This window comes from Bacillus rossius, chromosome 3, assembly GCF_032445375.1.
Source record: "Bacillus rossius redtenbacheri isolate Brsri chromosome 3, Brsri_v3, whole genome shotgun sequence".
Lineage (NCBI taxonomy): Eukaryota > Metazoa > Arthropoda > Insecta > Phasmatodea > Bacillidae > Bacillus > Bacillus rossius.
Genome location: NC_086332.1, coordinates 95200157 through 95226681, shown reverse-complemented (window position 1 = coordinate 95226681; position 26525 = coordinate 95200157). Strand labels below are relative to the sequence as shown.

Here is a 26525-nt window from a genome sequence, read left to right as displayed (position 1 = left end):
TATAAAGAGCTTAAATTTATACCGGAATATAACTAACGAAATACCTAAATAAATATTTTATTACTGATCAAAGATTAATCTTCCTAAATAAACCTAAAGAACTATGTGAAACAGACAAACTTAACCTTATAAACAGCTTAAATTTAAACTGGAATAAAATTCTATTTAAGTACCTAAATATTTGGTTATTGATTAAAGATCATCCTATAAATAGCTATGTGCAACAGCCATATTATGTAAATCTATCAATTACGTTATAACGCATCTAAAATTCAATCATTTGAGACGACCGTCAATGACATATGGCTGCTCGTATTTTTTTTGCTTGGGTTAGGTTAGGTTAGATTAGGTTAGGTTAGGTTAGATTAGGTTATAACGCATCAAAAATTTAATCATTCGAGACGACCGTAAATGACGTCTGCCCGCTCCTTACAACGAGACGGCCATACACACTTATGCTCAAACCGACCACATTATGAAAACGCATTACGAGAAATTGAAAGATTAAGACATTTAATAAGTAATTGTAATACTGTTTACTAAACGAAATAAGACCAAAATACATAAACAGTATTACGTGCATTTTTTTCTTTTGGATTAAATCTGTATTTTGTTATTTTTTAATTTTTAGTGTAGTGAATCTGTGTTTTGATTATTGTGTTACACTTCCACGTCTATCCAAGAACTGCTGAGTAGTTTCTGTCGACATATTGCAGTATTTTCCATTAACTCCTAACAGTTAAGGAGTGTTGTGGCTACCATCGTCATCTAGCAGCATGAAGTGATGACTGTTAGGCTTAAACACCTGATTCATTAATAGATTTCATTTGATTTGAGAGAGTTCAACAAAAACACAGTGTCCATTCCTATAAAATTTCAGGATTTCCCTGGATTTACGTGCGATCCCCGCTTCAGATTATGACTTGGTGACAATGGGACCACCTCGAGAGTATACCCTTTCAAACAAAAAAAGAATTTCGAAAATCGATCCACAATTGACGGAGAAATCGGTGAACATACATTAAAAAAAATACATACATTCGAACATATAACCTCTTCCTTTTGTGAAGTCGGTTAAAAATCGTTTCAATCACAAATTATACTAGGTAGGCCTATTTGAATGACTCAGCTACCCTTAAGTTGCAAATATTTTGATTTCTGTCGATAAAACAATTACATACATACATACATGCATACATACATACATACATACATACATACATACATACATACATACATACATACATACATACATACATACATATATATATATATATATATGAATTAACAATCTCGGGCTAATCAGCTGTGGAGCACATGTAAGTATACACGTATAGAGATTTTAACGCACGAAAACTGGTCACATGTCGTCGCATATAACGGCGATAGTAGGTAGAAGATAGTGTTTGAATCTACTTTTTTCATGTATATTTTTATTATAAATGATTTTAAACAGTTTGATACTGGTTTATTGCAGAAACTAGATGTCAGGAACCTACTTCAAGCGGATTACATAATCCTTGCAATTGTCAGTTCAGTGCATAAAAATCACGTCACCTACAAACTTCGCGACGTTTTTACGTAAAACTTCTCTTCTTTCTAAGCATTTAGTAAGCTTTCGTTCCCCAGCTATCTCTGCAACTTCAAAAAAAATTTCCCACAGACCTCTACTTCTGTGTGTTATTTTAAGAGTTGTAAGTTAAGTTTTAATTAATAAAAAACGTATATCAACACAATATATATATGATCAATACAAATATCATACCACAAACATAAAACGGTTAGAAATAATACTGAGTTAAGTTTTAAGACTTGTCGCGCAAGCGAGTCACATTTTCTCGGTCACTGACCTTTCTTTTAGTCCAGCAGACTGGAAGTAGTACCCTCCTCCCCCTTCACACCCCACCGCGCGGCTTCAAACCAACCCCGTGCTAGCTAGCCTCTCCTCGCTGAAAGTAATCTGAGTGAATTTAAAACTGGCTTACTTGCTCGGAAGGGGATTCACGTTAGCGTTGCTACGTAATTTTTTTATTTCTGACCCACGTTGTTTTCTATCGTAGTTTTTTTTTGTTTATTTTGAAGATTAAAAAACATCACATTTTTAACTATTTGGAATTTAAAACGTTCATCGAGACCTAAACGACAAATCAAAATACAGCTACGGCAAGCAAGCAGTGTGGTCAGTCACGTAGCCGGCGCGGTGCTCGGCCAGTAATGAAGGCAGTGCAAGCGGGTACGTGGTCATTACGCTACCGCTTCCATTCCGACGCGACGGCTGTAAAAACCTGGGCGCCACTGCGGGCGACCTTGAGGGACAGCGCGGTGTCCTCAACATGGCGACCAGCCATCGCACTTCCACGTGCGCGTCACGAGCACCCTCCGCACCACAGAGCTTCGAGCAGCTTCTAGGCGGAACAGGCCTCATTTACTAGCTAATGCCCGGCATGCGTTCTTATGCCCCTTTCAATCTTTATACTAATGTGTTCGAAGTAGGTACACATACGAAGCATCTCTCGATCTCTGTTGTTATAGGCCCTATATGTTTATATATACAGATATCTATCAATCTCTCTCAAAATCACCACATCTTCCTATATCTCTATGTATCCGTTTTGTCTATACATGAATCTATCTCCCTACCTATATTTCTCTACACATCTATTCATGTACATCGTCCCATTTCTATCTATATCTCCCTCTCTATCTCTCTGTGTCTATATCTTCCTACCTTCCTTTATCTTTACAAAACAGAATACGAACACATTTATTGATACATATTTATTTAATCTATCTTTTTTACTTGTCACAAGTGTGACGTAGTTATATAAAACACACGCGTATTAAAATGCAACCTTAAATCAAAATTTCCTAACAATCGGTGAATAACTTTCGGAGATTTAAGATTTCAACAGAAAGAATATTTACATTTTTATTTATATATATTTAAAGTTTATTTGGGTTAAAGTCTGGGTTTCACATGCCATGATGGTATTTGTTTTCATTTTCTCGTCATTACTATTACTTTAGTACTATCTCTGTAAATTAAAAGTCTGGCATTTGTTGTTTTATCACAAATGTTTTCAATGGATAAGTGTATACCCAATATAATATGAGTATCATTTGCACGAAATTTTACAGTCATAAAATTACAAGTTATGAATATACGTTGCAAATACTAGTGACAGTACACAAAATGCATGGAAGATATGGTGTAGGCGACCACTAGATTAGAAAGGAAATCTTCACTAGGCTTAAAAATTCGAATGTTCAGTCACGTCTAGTGGTAGTTTCGCCTAAATTTCTAGTCAAGGAATCTAGTAGCCGATTGACCTCACAAGATTGCATCTAGGTGGTTTGCTGCCAAATGGTATTTGATATTTTGCCTACTAAGGAAGTTATGAATTTATTTTGTGATTAAACCCCAGTTTTTCCACCCCTTGCAGTAATGATTAGTCGCACAAAAATTATTTTATACGAAATTAGTACATAATGTTGTAAGGTTTCAAATAAAACGGATTTATTAATGTACATCGTACAGAAATTATAATTTTTATTTACAACCTTATTGCAGGAATGGTTAGTTATATCAAAAATTATTTTAGACAAAGATTTAGATAAAATGTATACCATTTAAAAACAATTCGAATGGATTCGATGGTGTTTCTACTAAAGCAGTTATGAATTTTTTTGTCCTTCAACACTTGTTTCTCACCACACTTTGCTATAATGGTTAGTCGTATGAAAAATTATTTCGAACAAAAGTTATAGATAATATTTTTAACTTTTACAATAAATAATAACGGATTTAATAGAGAACGCAGTACGGAAATGATTTTTTTTTTTATAAATTTCTACCTCTGTTTTTTATCCATTTTCTTCTGTATTGGCTCGTTTTATCAAAAATTGTTTCAGACGAAAGTTTTAGATAACAATTATACCTTTTACAAATAATTTAAACTGATTAGATAATAATCACTACTAGGGGAGTTATTAATTTGTTTGGTCTTCCAACCCTTGTTTTTACCACCCATTGCAGTTATGGTTGATTGTATCAAATATGTATTTAGACAAAACATTTTGGTATTACTACTACGAGATATAAAACTTTCAATATGCGATATGTGTATAACTATGGGATTTATAGCAATTATGTTTTTTTTTTAAAAAAAAAAACCTTCCCCCCTTCAACCCCAGTAGTTTATATTTTGCCCATTAAAGAAATCGACCGAGATTTTCCATTACTATAATTTATGTATCAGTTTGGAAGTGATTTGCTCAAAATTACAGCAGTTATCGTGTCTATGAAATTGAGAAATGTATTGTTGCGAACGTGGAAAACAAGGCCGCGACACGTGTCAAGTATCTAGCCTGGCGACCCCACATGGACAATGACGTCAAGCGCGCATACCGTTGGGGATTAAAGCGGCCCGACATCGCCACACCCTGCCCCCAGCTCACCCCTTTCACGGCGCCATCATCTATTTCTTAATGGCCTGGGAATTTCGCGGAATTACGGGGAGGCCGCCGCATGGAGTGGCGTAACTCCGTCACGGTTCTGGATGTTTCGGGTATCGGGTCGGCTCGGAATGACGCGACACGCCAGGCCATTCCATAAAGATGGCCAACTGGTATAAAAGTCTGGACGCCAATCCCCGCTGGCGCTATATATATATATATATATATATATATATATATATATATATATATATATATATACACACACACACATACATACACACACACAGTTGACGATGGTTTTGAGGTCCATGGACCATGAAAAATAGAAACTATATAAACATTTCCCGGAAGTCGCACCAGGGTAACGGCTACAATAAATAAGTAGTCTTTCTTCGAAATATACATTAAAGGAATAACCGCATAGGACACTGTACCAATTGAATACTGTCTAAAATGTGATATGGTAAACTGTGCATTTCTCTAGAAGCATGAGTTTCCATGTCACCAGCAACGATGGTATGTATAAGTAATTTTTTTGTTTATCATGTAAATTGCACATCTTTGTTAAGTTTCACGGTACTACCGATAAGCGGGTACTGACCGGAAAATAAGGTCGTAGAGTTCAGTTAATTAACATTAATAGTAAATAATTTACCATTTTCACAAGTAGTTGATCAATCCAACACGCCATTATTTTAGTTATAATTAGTCTTATTCTAGAAGTCGCTTATCTCCAGAATAATTGGTTCAGCCTTAATAAATTGTACGTAAGAATTTATTTTAGTTCTGCTAAGGTATCTCTAGATAATAAAATCGTTCAATAACCGCTATAAATGATTAGTTGCCTTAAAAAATATGTTAGTTTCAATTGAAGGCAAAAACAGCACTTGCAGACAATATGATACATTTTGAAAGTAGCAGCACCTGGGAAATAAGGCTACCATCCACAAAAAGTTAAAGGTTTAAAGAATAATAACTTAAAATATTTTTACGAGAATCTTACGAGAGTAAAAGTATTTTAACACAGACGTCACGTATTATAAATGTAGCTGACATTTGGAACATCTGGCATTAGTTATTATTCGCTTTATTTTCCTAGTGTCTATTTTTAATTTTAAAACATCTGTATGTTTACAAATACATTTTTTTTATTACTGTAGTAAACATCAGTCATAAGGTTACTGTGGAGTCTGATGCCAATTTTAAGTATAATTCTGGACAAGAGTAACATTTTGGTAATAAAATTATTCAAATATGAATTTCTTTACATCATGACATGTTTTCCAATCATTCTGTACGGGAACATTAAAATACTTCAAGTAGTTTACAGTTTCGATGGTTTGATGGATTATGTTCGTTACATCCGATACAGCGTAAAATAGTGATAACAGTTCGTTAGGTTCGGTGAGTTACATGTAAAATATCGTCAAACCGTGTGAAAGTTTGGTTGGATTAGCTACATTGTAATAGGCAATTCCTTAAGCACACGCCACACAAGACCCAATTTCTGATATACCCATTGGTATAAAAGTGGGTATAAAAGATTGTAAAGCAGAATAGAAGAAAGAATTCGTTACTCCACACACACGATACCTAGAAAGCCAACAGAAAACCAGTCAAGGCAGTTGCTGGCCAAAGCAAGCATACCGCGGTAATATAAATATATTTCTGTCCATTTAGTCAAATACTGAAAACATATGAAACTTGCTAGTGTTTATTTTAAAAATTATGTAACCTAATGAATTATTTTCTATATTTATTTTCTATGCTTCACTTGCGAAAAAGATAACCAATTTTTTTTTTTTAGTATTTAGAAACAAATACAGTTAAATTTTAAAATTGAAGACATTGAATTTTCGTTAGTAGGTTAGCTTGAAAACGTAGTAGTATAAAATTTAAAGCATAAAAGGGAATTACTGTTTTCTTCGATAAAGTTTATTTATGATATATTTATAATATTATATTAATCCGACAGCACATCTAGCTAATTCAAAGTATTAATTGTGCTAAATCAATTGCTAGTTTGAAATGCTACCGATCGACATATGTTATATGTTTTAATTGTATTATAGTACTTTGAGAATAGTAACAAATAATTTTGTTACCAAGTGAGACAAAGAAACACGGATAGTTTAAGATAGTAAGTTCCCATAGTACAATTAAATCTGAAGTAAAGGAAAACCATCTCGCATTTTCATTTAGGTCTAACAGGTGTGAAGTTTCTATGAAGTATTAGATTACTCATCAATAATTTACAGGACAGACATTTTCTAATAAACTTAGATGTTTCAGTTATTGAATTATTTTTTTGTTTAAATTAGTTGTGAAATTATTATTTCATTTGAAGTACCAATGAAGGTATGCACTAATAAAATCAATTAACTGACCTATTTATTTGATATTATGGCAATTAGATAGAAATAAAATGAATAACATTTTTGCTTAAAGCACAATTTGTATAGTCCAGTAATAAGATATTAAAAAAAGAATAAAACGTTTTTTTTTTTCCAGTGACGAGGTTTGAACATTCATAATTCTACCTTCACGCTCTACCGCTGCGCTACCGAGACTTTAAATCTATGAAAGGAGACTATGCTTTATCGACAGCGTAAAAGCCAGATTTTTTTTATGTTTAGTGGCTCAGAAATAAGGCCAAACATAATGCAAGTGGAATGTTCGTTAGGTTCGCTACATTAAAAATATAAATTTTGTAAATACATAATACGTATTATTTTAACTAACCTATTTTAATTGACTTTCACATAAGTTAGGTGATTATTTTTTCAGAAGTAGCTACTTTGCAGAAGTACCCTACATTAGTAAATGATGTTTCTGGTTGAACAATTTAACAGCGTTAAATAATCCAAAATATTTATCCATTAATGTAACTCCATCTTGTAACGGTTACATTGCAAATTGTATCCACTTCTTTAATCATTTATTTTTGAACTTTATATAATTCAAAAACATGTGAATAATCCAAATCTCTTCATAGACAGGGAAAAAATGAATCGCACTCGATGTGTAGGTGGTCAGCGTATAATAAAGTATTTACAAAAGCGAACAATTCACAGTTGAATGATTATTTGTCTGACATGATCGGTCAGAGTTTATAAAGGAATCTTAAGTAAATGAGTGGGCGTGCGTTTATCTACGGCCAGGGCGCTATGCTCGCTACGCGAGTAAAATATAGTCAGTTGCATCTCAGGTGTCACTGGCCACACAAAGCTATGTTCGCTATGTTTGTTATGTTTGCTATGTTCGTTATGTTGGCGACGTCGCCAGGTGTTTGGTTCTCGGCTATTTTTATAAAATTTCGCCGACTTCGGCATGCACAGTTAAACAAAAACATTTTTTTTTTCGTGCGGAATTGTGCTGTACTTCCGTGTTTTCTTTACAAATTAATATGTCAACAAAAAATTTCACTGAAGAACGAAAAAAAAAAAAAAAAAAAAAGGGTGCTTATTGAATAAATCGATGGAAGAATATATAAGGCAGGACAATGACTGGGAATTGATTTCAAGAGAATGCTATAAAAACTGATTGTGAGTTATATTTATTCTGAAATAATCCATTATTTTTGGTTTCGTCTTCACGCAAATGCTTCAAAAAATATATGAAATTTTCCCAATTAATTTCTTTTTAGATTAACATAATGGAACCATTTATATTTACGTTTGCATACTGCGAGAGCCAACAGAATGTCATCATCGGAATCATCACTCGAATCCCACGGTATGCGTCTCTCCGACATAGCGAACCAGACTCTCCTGTCTGGCCACCTGGCGCAGCGAAACATATCGTTATCAGGGGATCATGCCACAACCATCAACACGAGAAGCAAAACACCCGCTAGTAGTCCGTCGCAACAACAAGTGCAACGCAGCGGACTGTGTCGCAAGAGCAGCCGGCGACAATCCTCAAACAAGGACAGAGAGCCATGAAGCTGCAAGACACTCTCCTGGAGGTTTGAAACAAGAGGAACCACGTGACGACAGGTGTTTCCATCCTGGACGCCCGCCCGCCGCCGTTGCCGCAGAGAGCGGCGGGACGCAGGTACGGTACGTGTAGGGCGTAACTCGACGAGATTCACATGTTAATACTTAGCTACTCACTGCTGCTCCCTCATTTATTATAATATATAACCCGTACACTATATTGAATAGTGAAAGCGAACCTCGCGAACATTGTGTGGCCCCAGCTTTACATTGGCTTGGTAAAAATGAATTACTGGCATTCCAACTTACCCAGGTCCATTGGGTACAGCCATGTGTTGACATCCAAGATGAGGTCCATTTTGAAGGACTCGCTCTCGCAATGCAATCTGCTCACTGCAACAACAAATTACAAGAAATGTTACACAAATTGTTTGGACGTGTAAATAGTACATGTTAATTTTAGTGTATAGGGTTTGAGACGTGTCATTTTTGAACCTCCCGCGCTGCTTGCCAGCAGCGCCAAGTTTTCAAGTTCGTTGCCTGTCAAGGTGGGCAAGCCCTGCAGCTTCCGGTGACGAAGTGACAGTTATTGTTCGACCATCATGGCGGGAAGTTGAGCTATCGTGCACAACACAGCTGCCAATTGCATTGTTCGCAAGTGAATCGTAATTGTTTCGTTCTACATCCTATATGGATTTTACAGTCTCTTACGTTTCCAGACGAAATAAAAATGTTTCCCCTAAAAATGAATGCTACATAAAAAAAACACACATAAATTAAGGACAAATTCGTCAAAACATCATGGCATGTTCGGCTGTAGTCTCCTAAAGCAAAATCTCGCGCATAATCCCTGGCGGCGCTCGAGAACAGTTCGTCATACGTCTGTTACTACACTTCCACGCGTGGCGCCGATATGCTTCGCGAAACAATCAACTGCTGTGGCTTCAACCCACAAACTAAGATATATTTTAACGACCCTTGAGAACAAAACCTCCCACCCAAACCACTACTAGCTAGGATATGCTGACGGCCGCCGATTTGTAGTGCCTGCCAGAAATCTGAACATTTTGGAAGAGACTCGATTCAACTCAAACATAACATGTATTATTCCTGTTACAACTGACAAATACAATGTTAAGAGAGGTAGTTTAACTCCTCCTTAAACGAAAAAAAAAAAAAAAAAAAAAAACCACCGAGCTTGCCCGAGAGATGGCAGTGTTTCATAAAATTAAATACCGAGACAGCTAAGTTAAAGTAAAATTATTGGCAAACATATGGGCATTCATAATAAAAAAAAGCAGAATTAAGTTATCGTTAGACAGCTTTTGCAAAACACTTATCTGTATATTTGTATAGGTACATACATTAGATCATAAATCATAATTAGAGACCCGTGAATTTCGCGGATTCATTTCGTGTTATGCTAAAATTCAAATAATTATACCTTAGTGCTGCTTCTGTCATTGGTTCTCTGTTAATCTGGAAGCTGAGGGCCAATTAGAGACCCTCACTCATAGAAATGTCAAATCACAGGCCACCCAGTCGAGACGACTCATAAGTCAACAGCCAATGAACAGTTGGCATTTGCCCGAGTGTGTAGAGGATATTGGAGTCTATCCTGGAGGCCATTGAATCCGCGAAATTCATGGGTCTCTAATCATAATATTACTCTAAGTTTTGTTGGCCATACTAGCCATATATAGTACAACATGTGTGGAAACCTGAACTCTTGTATGCTTATGGGTTCCACTTTACTACATTCCCCATTAAGATCAAGTTTAAAGATCTGATAGTACGTTACTTGCTGTAACAAGCTAGTTACACACAGTACACCATGTAATGTACTCCAACCACTCCGACTAGGACGAACATGTAAGGGCACTGGAGGTCGTTGTTCAACTGCAATAGTATGCACAGCGATGCAACAACGACTTATCATGGCAAGTGACAGTCATAATAAAGGAACATTTAAAACACGCTGAATTGCTATTTAAATTCACACAATTTATACTTCCGTGCTGGCGTTTGTAATAACTCTCAGAAGACTGACGTGTGTGTGTGAATATTTCTATATTCCTGAACTCGTAAACCCATTACGGCAGACAAAAGAATACTTTAGGGTGCAAGTTACGTCGTTTTCATTGTTTGAGCGAGTTACAAAATTATCTGATTATAGAAATAATTTTTTTCATAGATGTACATAATTTGAACAATTTCCCATAATCGTTGTTTTGAAGCATTGTGTGCTGAATGTTTTTATTTTGGTTGCAGAAAGGCACAAGCAAATACACTGGAGACTAATACCGGACAACTCCAAGATTTTTGTGTGAAAACCTGGCGTTGTTTACACGTCAGTTAGACAGATGGCAGAAGAAAAACAAGATGGCGTCCGCAACGTAAATTGAAACGGTCATGTCATAAATGAAGATGGCGTACACGAGGGCGACAGTAACGAAAAGTGCAACGATGACGTCATACACGTCCAATATGTCGGGCGTAACTAACAGTGCAACGTTCGGGAGTGGGCTATTAGATTTCAAGATGGCGGAATTCCAGATGGCGACTGTGGTCAAAGGTCAAGGCCAATATTAAAGGTCAAAGGTAAATGTAAATTTCAAGGTCAGAGCCATCCAAAATGGTCGCAGTGACGTCAGAGGTCGGTTGTTCGTTGATCCCCATTCCAATCCACTCTCAGACTCATTCGCTAAAACATACAACTATTCGATTCCTTAAAAAGAAATTAATAGTTTGACAGCAGCTAATATATAAATTATCGATTTACCTATAAAAAGTTATCTAGTCACACGTCTTGCCGCTAGATTATTCTTCACTATCCCGCCTGTGTTAGCATGGAGCGGTGTATTTGGTAAAGGTGCCAGCACTGGCGTGACGCAGGCCTCCTGCGAGGCGCTGTACCCCGAGCACTGGCCTTGGGAGCAGCTCGGCACGGCCCGGCCGCCGACTGCAGGTGTTACCGCGGTCTTGCTGTGCGCTCGTCGCACAGTACCACTGGCTGTGACATCCACCCCGAGTAGACACCGCTGCCTCGACGGTCCGTCCGTCAATCTTTTCCATTTTGATGCTTCCAGCAGACTAAAAGGCTTAAATGGTGATGCAATTGTTTTGTATATGTGTATCAGATCGACGTCATAACAGTTACGAACTAATTTTTTTTTGTTTTTAATATTTATTAATATATTTTCAGTTTTAACATCCGTAATTACCGTTCCATGTCTCCGTCAATTTTATTTTATCAAACATCATTATCAACTGCTTATCCAGTTGTGGCAGGGCCAGTAAAGTAAAATGCTTCCAATCTTCTCTATCCCAACACTATTCCTCAACCTTCACTTTATTGCAGTATCCCCTCCCCCTCCTTTAACTATCTGCTCTTCCCACCTCCTCATTGGTTTTTCCTTATGGTCTTTTTCCTGTGGACTTCAAACTACATTTTCCTAGGCAGCCTCTCTTTTCCCATTCTCCGGGCATGGCCATACCATCTCATTCCCGGTCCTTTCTCGCATCGTATCTGCCAACCTACTCCTCATTTACTTCATTCCTATCACTCTGATCTTATCGAACATCAATATGTAAAATGTGTTCAAACTTAAGTTAAAAGCATTTAATGGAAGCAGCTAAACAAATACATAAACTTCAAAATCGTTTTAACATAGTAACGGTTGCCAGCAATACGTTGCTAACGTTTTGGAGATTTTAATTTCACTAGTTAAAAGCGCTTAAGACGCCCTTTGAAAAATGATAACAATTTAATATACACAAAATATTATTTAATAATTAAATTTTAATATTGTGCAAAAGAATATTATTCCTGAAATATTAAATTATAAAAAGGATTTCACAAAAAAAGTGTGTTTAATGAAGAACCTTTTGAAAAACTAAATTGAGTGTGAATCGTCTCATTCACACATCTTTAATGAATTATAAAGACACACGTAATCAAAAGTGATTTTCAGTGATAAATTGAATATTTACTTAATTTGCGAGGTTAATTATTCAAATTAGAAAAATAAAATTATTAAAATCTCACTAATTAAATAAAAATAAAAGCTCGTCTTTAACTTCGAACGCTATCTGTTGATGAAAAATTCAAATGCGCTTCTTAAACAGATATAACAAATATGAAAGTGCTGCTGAGTGTAAAACAGCAAGTGCGGCTACCTGCAGAGTGCCTGCCTCAGACTCCTGGTGGGCGACTTCCCGCAGCACGCTGACATCCTGCACGTAGGTATCTCACAGCGTTACGCGATCATTAAGTCAGTGATGAGCGTAACTATATATAATATAGGGTATGATTCGTATGTACGTTTAAAGTTAAACCTTGGGAAGCTTTTGACGGACGAAAGAATGTTTCGGGTCATCTAATTGATTGAAGGTCACGTGATTGTCAGACGAATGGTAAACGGGCGGACGCGACGGATCGATTCCAGCTTCACATACACACGCCTATAGGAATTTGACGCAGAACATACTGAAATGCATAGCAATAAACATTAAACACTGCACTGAAACACTGCCATACAAAATTCGTTTAACTTTAGCAACATGCTAGCCGCATCCACCATGGCACACAGTTCAACGTAGCGGGCCAGGAATTATTACTCTGCGCAGCTATAGCGTACAGTTTATACAAATCATTGATTGGTCCGTTGGTTAGTGAGTTTAGTCACTGAACCCTGTTTCCTCGTCCTACCACATGCATAAGGCCTTCCATTCGAGACGGCACACCTTTTTCGTGACGTTCGCACGATTACACGATACGAGCCGAACAGGATTCGTTTGGTTCGGAGTGAAAAGTATTTTTTTTTTTACCCAAGGCCGTGTTCCAATTGGCTTAGAAAGTTTAATTGTATCGCGATGTTTTTAATTACGAGGGTTCCGAAAGGAACACCCCGCTTGTAATTTGTTTACTTCTAGCAGTGAAGCCAGAAAACACATCGAGGTCATCCAGGGAAGTACACAAAAAAAAAACATTCCCACCAGCAAAAGGAAATAATTTTAAAGCAAACAGCGGGCAAAGAGCAAAGTAATAAAATGAAATTCTGAGCACTATGTACAAAGTAGCAAGGACGCGGACGTGCATACCTCACGTGGTCAACACACGCGCTCTTGCGCTCCCGTCATGCAAGGCGCGAGCTGTTGGAGGGAACAAGTCTGTTGTGCGGTTGAGTTGATACACACAACACACTGGTTATAGACTTTAAAAAAGCAAGTGTGATGTAACACAGCAGATACTGAGCGGGTTTCCCTGCTCCTTCACGCGTTCGAACGTTACCGCTCGGACAAGAACGATTTGCGCAGGTTTTCATGCCCGTGTCCTCGTGCAGACAATGGCGACTACGCAGCAGTGACTTGCTAACACTGCCCAGAACACAGGGTGCGGGAAGCTACAATTGCCACGACCCAGCTAAAAGCCAGCTTAAAGGCTCTCAAACGCCCCTTTATACTGGGGTGATATGCTTGTACGAGGATTTCAGATTGCAATATTTTATCTCACCCGCTATATCACGATTAATAAATGACACATGTATACTAAAAACATTTATAAATACAAACAAAACCATAAGGACGTATCTAGGTGGGGGCAAGACAGGTAGCTGCCACCACTTTTGCCAATATTTAAAATAAAACAAAAACATTCAAAGGCGCAGTTCGGTTCTGCGCCGTAGATTTTTCGTGAATACGCCGGGATAAAATCATAACAAGTGTTTAGTATTCGAATGTAATTTAATTATCAATCTCTTTAAAAAAAACTGTACCCAGTGTTACAATGGCTACAGAATATATCAATCACAATTTTAGAGGATGTAGTAAGGGTCTGTACCATATTTACGAGTCATCTGTAATTATTTTGTAATTTGAAATTTAATACCTTTTTCACTTATATTCCGGTGAATATTTTTAATGTCTCGCTTTGGCTCCTAGAAGTGCTCCGAAATCTGCTCACAAAGAAACCAGAATCATGTCCTCACTAAACGCGTTTCCACGCTACATTATTTATTACTGTACACAAAGCTACTTCGTAACACGCGCATGCACCTACACTGGTATGATGACGTTACAGGCAAAACAAATACTGCGCGACGAACACGTACAGTGATGATATATCCGCTGTGGGATCAACCATTGTTGACATGTGAGTGTCTTAGTTATTAGCGATTCAAATCTGACATACGGACACAAGTCATCCTTGAGAAGCAAAAAAAGTCCCTCCTTCCCTATAAAATAAGTTTACATCACAAAAAAAAAAGCCTCCAGTTTCGAGCTGGATTAACCTCGCCCCGCCATCTTGTATTTTCCAGTATTTGCTTTCATTCAACGCGTGAGTTATTAGTCTAAAATTTATGGCAGGGTACAAAGATATTTCCCCATTTTTTAGGCCTCGTTAAAGCATGATATTTACTAACACTTTAGAGCAGGGAACCACTGGTAGAGCATATATTATTTCACGGGGCGAATTAAACTGTGATAATCATTACGCCAGTCCACGCATAAAGCTAAATTGTACGTCATGTCCGGAAATTAAATACATGCAAGATGTACTTCAAGATATATCTTCATATTTAAAACTAAGAAAAAAATAGGTGGAAGGGTAGTCCATCATGCATAAAAACCAAACACACAAAACAAGCTTCAGTTGCAAAATTGACTAAATTTGTAATGTGGCATCTTACCCGTAAAATAAATAAAAAAATTCCGTAAATGATTTTCCCGAACACTAGAGCATTCCTCTATGTAAACCTAAAACAAAGTTTGAAAATCCCAACAGCATTCTGAGAAACTCGCATTTATAAAGAGTGTCCATAGTCCCAGTTTCAATGGCATACTGTAACAGTTTAAATTAAACTATTTACAACAAATCATACACATAATTGAAGGTAAACTAACCTTGTTTCTCTTACAAACGTTCAACATGTGAACCTTTAGTTATACGGCACACATCTAACCTAATGTTCACTTCTTCCCACCTAATGTTCACTTCTTCCCACACTATGGTTAGAAAGTACGGAGTAGTGTCTCATCTCTGGCAAATCATTAGGAAGCGGCCGAACGTAGACACAATCTTTTATTAATTCCCACAGGAAAAAAAATCGCATGGCGTTATATCGGTGAACGTGGAGGCCAGCGAAAGAGAGCTCTGTCGTTTCCACCATTACAACCAATCCGACAGTCAGGAGCTTGGACGTTCAACCACTCTCGTACAAAGAGATTGCAATTAGGAGGGGCTCTATCCTGTTAAAGTTTACAAGTTAAACTTCTACTAATTGGGGAAAGAGCCTTTCTTTCAACATAGGTAGCGCTGCAGCGAAAAAACAACTAAGCAATATTCGCGCATGCGCTAATCTAAATCAGTGTCAGAGCCAACACCCCTCCACGCTTACAGTTGATACTATTAAAATTTATAACGGACATTATTTTATGGACATACTGTTATTTGGTTAGGTGTATCCTGGGCTATGTCGAGTCCGTCGCCATGTTGTGATTCAATAGCGTAGCAGAGCCTGTTCTCCACGAGGGCTATACCTGATCCTGTTGTCGCAGCCCTACTGTTTATTTGATACTAGCTGCAACGTGATCATGTTGTTCTCCAGAGATACCTAGGAACACAGCGTAGCCGAGACTGTTTACTAAAAGACGGGCTTATTTAATGTCAGTAAGTTACGGCGAAGGCCAAAACTGTTTTACATCTGAAATCAGCCTCATTAGGGTGGATAACAGTCTCGGCCCCTGCCGTAACTTACTGACATTAAACATCCCCATCTTTAAGTTAACAGCCTCGCCTACGATGTTTTCCTAAGTATCTCTGGAGAAACAAAGATTAGGTTGCAGCTAGAATCAAGTACACAGTAAGGCGACGATAACAGAATCGGGGATTTCTCTCGTGGAAATAAATCTCGGTTCCGTTATTTAAATACACAAATTAAATCATTAAAGCAAGCACAGACGGCGACCGCTCTACTTAATTTGTCTTTATAGTTGCAATCACGAAAAAAAAAAAACGTGTTACATCATGTAAGGACTATTTTCCTTAATAATACAAAACCACACTTAACACAAATAACACCAAAAAGATTACATAAGGTATATTTTATTATTAATACAAATTTACACTTGACAAGTTATACCCATACACAAGTTATACACATACGCAGCAAACGTGTAGTTACACACGTTTGTTAAACATTGCGGTAATGTTATACTGACGTTAATACACCACTTCGCCTCCAAAAGATAAATCTACTTAACACACTTTATCGTACACCGAAATAAGAATCCTTACATACGTTAAATCTAAGTATTGCGTTTCAAAAGATTCGTGTGATCGACGCATGCAACTAATTGTTCATGTCGTCATAACTTCGACTTGTGGTGTAATTGAGTGAATACCTCTTACGGGCATAATCTTTGCCCCGGGGTGAGAGGAGCTGCCCTTAAACATCTGAAGACATCGCAGCAGGGATTAAAGAAAGGATGGCAAGTACAGCTCCACGCACTTGAAACTGTCAAGTACTCTATCCCGAGCTCTTGGACGCCATAACCAGCCGAGAGCACTTCACGTGTTCGGACGCAGTCTGAGACGCGCAGGGGATTCCAAGCGTGGTAGCAGTCTACGCCTGCTGTTCACAGCATGGCTGCACTATTTACCAAATATTCTGTCGCATTCCTGCTGGATCGTGGCTGCATACCGTTTTCAAGTTCATTCAATAAATCTTCTGTGTTATCTCTCTCGGAGTGGTGGCATGTATCGTTGTTTGTGCGTCTGGACCTAAATACCTTTCATGTATGTCTGTAGAAATGCCATTTGTTGTGAATATCTCCACGGCTTGGAAGGAGCAGCTTCGTCCCCACTCTTAAATTAGCTTTCAAACGGTAGGAATACCGCAACTTCGTCCACATTATTTTGGCCACATCGCCTGCAATAAATATTACATAACTCATAACACATGTAGGTGTTATTACAGGCCCGGAAATATTGCAGATTCATTGAACATCAGGCTTAATATTTAAGTTGTTTGTAGACTCGAGACGCTCTGTAATGTTTATTGGCTGTTTTTCGTTGTACAGGGATTAGGTAAACATGATCCTATCGCTCTTCTGAAAACTATTACAATCTCACAATTACCCAGGGCGTGACAAATAATTTGTGATCCATCATGAAAGTGACGCAGATATAAACATATCTAATAGTAATTTCTAATTTGACGTCAAATAAATCCACAAAATTTTCAGGCCTCAGTGTATTCATATCACTAAGCATAAAAAAAAGTGAACCTAAACTAACAGAATAAAATAATACTAAAAACGGCTCTCTAATAATAGAAGGGGAAAAAAACAATTTTGCCCTGATTCAATTCCGCAATTCACAGCTATTTCTGCCCATATGTTTACTTTCAGTCTTGCGTCAAAAAAAATGTTCCTCTTCGGTATCATACAGCACAGCTTCAATCAGAAGTTCCTGTTGATGTTCCTTCCATCTTGCCGCGCACGTATCCTGCCAACTAGAGAACACGCAGAGTGAATGGAGAGCCCCCCCCCCCCCCCCCCTTCTCAACGGTTCATTTCCGCCCGAGACCGGAGCCGACCTGAGTGCAGTCGCTCCACTCCAGTCTGGCCGCAGTGGCGCCGCGCCAACAGAGAACAAGCAAATGGAATTCTTACCGGACCCAAGTCAGGTTAAGTCAACTCCAGTCCACTCTCTGTGGCGCCTCACTTAAGCCCGTTAATCTTTGAAGCGTACTTTATTATTTTATTGTTTTATTTTATCACTGATGGATGAAACACTTAACAAACCGACTGAACAGGTAGATTATAGGAACCCATTACTCATTGACAGCCAGTCTGACGTCTTTATGTCTTAATAGATCATGAAGTAATAAGAATACTACTTACTTAACGTGTTCGACTGGTGTGATGTTCATGTTTTTTTTTCTGCCGATATTTGGTCGATGTTAATTCAATCTGCCGAATTTAATGTTCTTTTACAATAACCTGTTAAGCGTCAGTAACACTATTGCCTTTAACAATGAAGATGAGTTTTACTACCCTATAGTGATCAAAAAAATGTTTAATTCTTATTGATTATTTTTAAATATAATTTTAGTTCTATACAACGTATAGTTAAACAAGTTAGTTATTTTAACTAAATATATTTATTGCTGGTTTTCAAACAAAAACTGTAGAACAATTTGTGTTCGCTAGAAATTTTTGTGTAAAACTACTCAAACTGTATTATTTCCAATTACACAACAAAAAATTAAAAATACTAAAAATAATTTGATGTTTTTTCAGTATACGTTTGCCCGACACCGAAGAATAATAATTAAATCTAACACACATGTTACTAAAAACAACTGCCTTAATGAAAATTTATTGATATTACTACAATTACTTTTTTAAAAGTAACAGTGACAGATCGGTAAGTGAACTCCACAAATGCGTAAATGCAAAATTAGAAATCCATCTGCAAGAGCCAAAAATCATTGTGGCTATAAAAATGTTACCAGTACTTGGACTCATTTCCTTATACGATTTGATGCAAGAATTGTGTACACCCCTTAGTGTAGAATTATAATCTCGGGTCAATCTAGGAAAGGTAGGACGATGGTATACTTTGCATGAAAATGGCTTCAAGGTCATCGAGTATGGTAATTGAAAAAGAAAGTAAACTACATTATAAGAACCGAGTCATGTGGGCAACACACATTGAAGTTCCCCCTGTAGACCCTAGAGTATTTCTGTTGTGTACAACACTGTTGGAGTCGCGGGTACACTTGTCAGTTTAAGTATCAGATCCTAAAATTATGTTAATATTAAATGTCACCAATTTATAATTTCAAATAACAATTGAAAACATTGTCGCGGTTATGCTTATGAAGACTTAAGTCGACAAGCATACTCCAAATTAAATACAGACTCAACGCTCGTACTTAAAGAGCCCGCCTAGTCAGGAGTGTATCAGTGCGCGACGCTCGCTGGTATTTCAAGCGCGGTATCGCCTCTAAGCACAATGTTCTGAATTGGCGCGCAGTCTACTTGTGCATAGGACAACTATGAAATTTGAGCGGTGACCATAACATTATATGTCGGAGAAATTAAGACAAAGGTGTAATCCAAGTCCCTTAAATGCTACTAAGAATCTGTACCGGTTGTTTTATGCCTAAAATTACCTTGAACACACGCATTTTAGCCATTTAAACTGTTCAAAAAATACAGTAAAAACTTAATCCTGAAACAAGAACTACTTATCAACCCTCAGCTAATTCTTAAATGATTTTCGTTAACAGACTCCCATTCGGATATGTTGAGCAGTTTTTGAATAGTGTGTGCTGTTTTTCCTGAAGCTCTGTACGCCGCATGTATGCCTGATAGGCGGGGCCCTTGAACCTATCCATCCACAATATGGTCCCAAGCTGTGTGAATAAACACCCGTTATTTTAGACCATGTACTAGGTTTTGAATTCAGCCATCCACGTGATTTACTGCATTGAATATTATATATATATATGCAATGCTTACTGTGACCGATGTGTTGAGTCCGACTCATCGTATACATGTTTTACTGCACACGCGCAGCCTCTCGTGGTGAAACGCCATGCCATGTTGGCCAACTGCCTTGCTCGACCAGCACGCAAAATTGAAGGTCAACAATGAGAAGAGCAGCCAACTGTGCAGAAACGTTTCCTGGCTCGAAGGAAACACAGACATTATAAAAAGGTTTACCAAGTGGTACAATGGAAATATAGGCTGTGATATTATCAGACTAATTCCCTCCACGGAATACTCTGTGCTGTGTGTTTAACATTTGCCATAGACTGATTTTAGCTTGTTTTCTGTGTGTTCGTGTATTCATCCTTCTTGTTCATTCTTGTGTTTCTCTACGACGCCGACGTACAGTTAAAACCAGCAATGGTGTAAGTCCATGAAAATCTTTTAAATCAAGCTTCCTCTTTGTAATCATTCAAAGAACGAAAAGGAAGGTGTAAAAGATTTTTTAAGTTTGGTCACTATTATATTACGTATCAGTATATTAGTAGTTATCCTTAGTATATAAAGTAGATTTCTATATTATACATTTCAAATACAGATGCGACTGTTTCAAACATCTCACACTAGTGATATCTCAGAATAATTAAAGTTATAAAATCATCATATTTAATCTATATTAAAAATTTTCATCGAAATTTCGATCTTAAATAAATTGTTACGAATTATAACTTATATTCACCTGCATTTTATTGTTATATTACTTTAGCAAAAAAGGTTTGGGACTAATCAAATTTTTTACAATGATAAGATATCAGCAATATCCCGAAATTTGCACGAGCGAAGCAGCGTTTTTTTTTTAGCTAATACCTCAAAAAAATGTTACCAGATATTATATACGTAATAGCATACTTTAATATATATTGAATTAAAATTAAAATGAATAGTTTGAGATAGCAAGTAACCACAAATTTTTTTTAAACTTATTCTTGTCTTTTTTTTTGTATATAGGTTGTGTGTAATGTATGTTTCAGTATCACGTTAGAACTACTGAACGAATTTTTTGACGTGACAACGTCTAATAAATCGATGAACGCCGGCTGCACGCACGAAAGTGTCCCGTTACGCACATTGTCCCGTTTCTATGTGTCCCGTTACGCTCATTTTATATTGCTTTGCTAACCTGAACCTCCTAGCATTGCGACCGAGTCCGTAGCGTTATTCTGTTTTCATGCATTTTCATCATTTTCATGTTTTCAAACATTTTCATCGCTCTTTGTTAACCCGTTCCTCCTAGCATTGCTGCAGAGTCCGTGGCGTAAATATATTATTTTTGACTGCATTTTGGTGTTGGGTAAGCCATTTTCCTTCACATCATCCTTGAAACACTCCCATTCGTTTCCTACTTTTCCTATCATCGTCCTATCCTTAACAGAATAACACAGATTATAAGAAGTTAAATAGCAAACATGTATAAAAGTTATAGTTATAATAATCTCTTCGTTAAAGTAATAAACATATTTAAATTTATGAGTGCAAATAAAAGTAAATTTATCAATTAAATTGTAGATTTCATTTCACTCCTCCTTTGTATCCATACAAAATAGTGATAATTCAATAAAAATGATTCAATTTTATTCATAAAAGTATGCAATCATTGCATCAATGTTTTGTTATGACGTTGTCACGTTAAACTATCGTCGGTAAAACGACTTTACAGACAACCAATATTTTTCAGTAAACATTGGTATCAAATATTTTAGCGCATAAATATTCAAGTGATATTTACAATTGGTTTGACTGGCGTTTATTTAGTAGTAAATACATGGAGATATATAAAAAGGAGGTTCAATCATTTGTCATAAAAACCTTGTGTTTGTAAGCAATATGAAAACGGAACAGGCGATGGCCCTCGTACGCAACTTACCTAATTGCTATATCTTCAACATTCGGATAATTAAAAGTCATAACCGATTTTGCTTTTACGATCAGGAAATGTATAAAGCCCTGTATTAATGGAATGGAATTCAATGAAAACTTCGTGCGTTTCGAGCGTCTGTGATCCCATAAGTGCAATGTTGGGGGACATAAATTGTGTGTATTGTCACTTTTTTTTAACTGAGGACTGTGGTCAGTGAAATTTGTAACTAACGGCGTTAAAATTTCATATATAAAGTTAGTAATTCTAACAAGCAACACTTAAAAATCAATTTTGAAAATTACATTCAAGTCGCCACCTTTGAAACATCTGAAGTTATTTGAATCCAATATCTGAAAATATTTTTATTACAAATACACAAACTGTAATAACTAAAATAAAGAAACGTGGCCATGTTGCGTCCCAAGTACAGCCATCACAGAGAAAAAGGTTTGTTTGAATCAAACAAATATTTGTTTATATATGGCGAAACAAATATTTACTTGGCGGAACGATAGATTTTGTTAGTTCAACCTTTCAATATATATACTGTATAGAAGTCGCGAGTGGATAGGATTTACTCTAAGTTTTTCAGAAGCGTATGATGAGCAGCTTGGGAACTTCACCGCTGTAGTGCGCTGCCGTAACGCCCTGTATCGTCTTAGTTGTTATTTACACGTAAGAGCGCAGCGCTGTCGCCCGCTGTCATTCCCCGCTCCCCTCATCCATCATTCACTGCAGCTCAACGTCGTTCAACGGGAGGGGGAAGGACTGTTTGAAGAGTTGGACACTTGTCCGCTAGGGACCACCACAAGTCGATGCCCTAGAGATGGTGGCGATTGCGGCGGTGAATTAACCAACTACCTCAAAACCGTATTAGAAATTTTAACCTGGGCTGGCGACTTCTATACAGTATATATATTCAAAGATCCAACCAATTTCGGTAAGTAACAAAAATAATTTGTTACACCTAACCAAATATACAATTGAGTTGACAAAATCATTTTGTTGGGTCAACAGAATCTTTCCTACTACAAAATATTTGCTTGAATTAACAAAATATATTTATTTCGCCATATATAAACAAATATTTTGTTGAGGCAAACAAATGCTTTCTCTCAGTGATGTTTTCACACTAGCCACGTACCCCGCGTATGACGAAGAATAGGCAATGAGGTAAAATCTTCCCAAGCAAGACGCGCGATGGGATCGCTGTGAAGGTGCAGGCTATTGACGTGTGAGCAGGTCTGCAGTGCAGATGTCCGCAGACCCCCGAGCCTGCTGGGGGCTCGACGGGCGCGCAACAACAGTCCAGACCAGCGCCGCCAGACGTGCCCGAGCCACTGCGTCTGTTCCCGGTGCACGAGAACATCCGCTCGCGGTACGCAAACGTACCCGAATTTAGAAAAAAATTATAATAGTTAAAAAAAATAATGAACAACATTCACTTGGAATGGATAATCTTTGCCCTGGCCGTAACGCACTGACATCCCTGCTTTTTTGAAAACCGCCTCGACTACGCAATATTCCTAAGGATTTATGGAGAACCACAGGTTCAAGTCGCAGCTAGTATCAAGTGAATGGTAGGGAGGCGACATCAGGATCAGGATATTTCTCCTTGAAAACAGTCTAGACTACACTATTAATGTAAAACAAAAATCTCAGTCGCCATATTTGTATTACAGGTATTATTTACAATGATTTTACACAAAAAAAAAAACACCCTGAATATACTATATTTTTTCTCACATGTAACTGGAGTAATAGTATTCAACGTTTACATTACTCCCTCCTGCCCTATCACCGTACCGTCCAACAACACATTTTAAAATACTATGCACGTACCTTAGCCTTAAAGCTAATATTTTTATTTGATGTATCTAATGACACCCGTAACTGAGAAATTCTTGTCCCCGAAAGTACCCCAATGCAGAAGTGAGTATACTCAAATTGTGCGTGCCACGGCTGGCAACACTGTTCCTGGCGTACCTCACATACGCCACCTAGTTCTCGCCGATGGGAAACGCGCAGGAGAGCGAGCAACCAGAGAAAAAAAAAAAAAATTACAGGAACGCGAATTCACCGAGGCACATTCTAACTGTGATTCAAAATGTACTCATTTGGATCATCGCGTGTTTGTCGATTTTGCCATTCGTATGTATTGTACATTTTTTTTAGCACATGGAATTCTGAGTTCTCTTTGGGAAGGACGCGGTCCCATGTCCCGCTGCATCTGTAAGTGACGAATGCGCGCTGTGCCGCGAGACTGCGTTGCCTTCGCCTCTCCGTCAACCGGGGAGACATTACGGCGTGCGTACGCCAGGTTCAGAAGAAACCGCGCTATTTGAAAACTGCAAGACATCCGAGTGGTGTCAGATTACGAGTAAAAACATTTAGGAATACTCTTGGGGGCGGACGAGTAGTTCTGTTTTCGGATTTAATTTTCAACTATTTTAAGAAGCGGAAATTAGGCCATAATGCGTATTTTCAGAGTAATGTTTAAGCATAAAAGACCGTTAGAGATGATCTAAAGCACTCAAGCGCCTATGTTAATCTCTCCACAGTGTATTGTGACAACCGCTCAGGAGACTGCGCTGGTGCGCCACTAGCAAAGACACGCCCGTGTACTCGTGAAGACAGCTCGTAGCGGCACTCGCCCGCGCAAGCAGCAGGGACAGCGGGCAGGCGAACACTCACCCCATAGCGAGCCGGGTCGCGCAGTGCCGCAGTGGAAATGTACCGGAGCAGACCGGAGCCGCGCGGCTCCGGCCCGGAAATCGATCCGGGCCCCCCCGCGGAGGTTGCCGACCGCCGCCGAAGGCACCGCGGCGACATCTGCGCGCCGCCGCACGAACTAGCGGGCGTCAAGGTCACCGCCGCTCCGCTGGCTCCCGGCTCCATTACCTTGCTCATTTCTGAACTTGTACTTCTGTACGCGCGTCATGAATGAATGCGCGCGCCGCATGCAACCAAATTTTTACGGGACAAAAAAAAATATTACATAAAAACAAAAATTATGTACTATGTGCTTTTAAATCATATACTTTAGCGACTGATATTGAATGCTGGGTCATACTATCAAAGACATTTATTTATTGTGAATATTAGTGATAGAAATTGTGTTCAATATCTTTTACAAGTGTATTTATATAAGAGACATTATGTTCCCGTATGTATAAATTATTTGCATCATAAATTATTAAATTTAATAAATAATTAAAATTAATAAACAATACGCATATTTATTGATTTTCATTATTAAAATTTATATAGATTATTTCACTAAATGACATTTAATATAGGCCTACATGTGTTATATTAATATTGAATACTGGGTATTTATTGAAATTATTTAGTTTGATTGAATTTAGACTTCACCAACTGTAATTATAATATAATTCCAATCGTTTTATGAATTTATTTCTATTAATTATTTGCATGCAAAATTAAAGTTAGTTTTCATTACGCCAAGTATAACTTCTAACGCGCGTACGTAAGTACATGCGCCTATTTTCAAAAATAAAATTAAGTCATTGACGTTAGATAGTAGCCATGCTGGGCGCGCGAGCTTAGCGCCCCACGAAGGCGATAAGGGTGACACTGACTCGCGCATCACACGCCTCTTCGCCTCTACGCGCCAGGCAGTCTTCGCGACGGTAACGCGCCTCTATGGGTCTTGTAGCGGTGACCCTGTCATTGTAAGGTGGAATATCAAAGATAATGTTTCCAACACTTCCTTATAGCTAACATTTACAATACTGAGTATATAATATTTTATATCTTAAAACTTCCGTGAAACCACCAGTTTTAGCCTTTCCCGCTATTTTAAAGTACATGTTATTGACGACATTGTGGAAAGAAACTTGTATGGACAAGTGTATTTAATAACTATTAATATGTTATACGAGTACACTAGAGGTCAGGCTGGACAGCTGGCCCGTGTAGCCAATTACCTGACCCGTTATTTCACGAGGGTTGAAGAGTCAGGGTAGATTTCTAAGTCGTTTAAACCTTGTCACTGTAAACGTTTTACCCCTTTTTAATAACAGATTAATAGATTATATAAGTTGTGCTTTAAGCAAATATGAAATAATACATTTTATTTGATTCTGTGATTGCTTTAATATTATTAAATACATAGTTCAGTCCACTGGAATGAAAATGCGAGATGGCTTACCTTCACTTCTGATAAGTTTATAGCGAGAACTACCACTATCTTAAACTTGGCGTGTTTCTTTGTCTCACTTAGTAACAAGAAATGTTGTTTACACTTTACAAAAGTAGTATAATAAGTAATCAATTAACATTTATAAAATATGTGAATCGGTAGCGTTTTGAACTATTAGAATGAAATTAGCACATATACTGTGAATCAGCTAATGACCTTATTATGATATATTAATAATATTACATTAAACTACATTAAAGCAAAACTTAATATCTACCCTTGTATACTTTAAATTTTACATTACTATATTTTGAAAAAAACTACCAATGAAAATTCAATCTAATTAATTTGAAAATTTCTCTGCATTTGTTTTAAATAATACACCAACTTTTAATTAACCAGGTGTCCACAATTTTAAAAATAAACAACAGCAATTTTCATATATTTTCAGGAATTTTTTTAATGGCCAGCAACATGTTTATACTGCCGTTATTTGCTTGCTTTGGTAGGCATTCTAGGTATTGTGTGTATGGAGTAACGA

General features: G+C 37.5%; 1 protein-coding gene across 2 annotated transcripts in view; it reads right to left on the bottom strand.

Annotated features, from left to right (window-relative positions):
• LOC134531044 (DNA-directed RNA polymerases I, II, and III subunit RPABC3) overlaps positions 1 to 26525 on the bottom strand; it is a 357271-nt gene that overhangs the window by 141286 nt on the left and 189460 nt on the right. For both annotated transcript variants that reach the window (XM_063366542.1, XM_063366543.1), the window contains exon 2: positions 8706 to 8789. In XM_063366542.1, coding sequence (XP_063222612.1) covers positions 8706 to 8789 — 84 coding nt within the window. The remainder of the gene's footprint in view (positions 1 to 8705; positions 8790 to 26525) is intronic.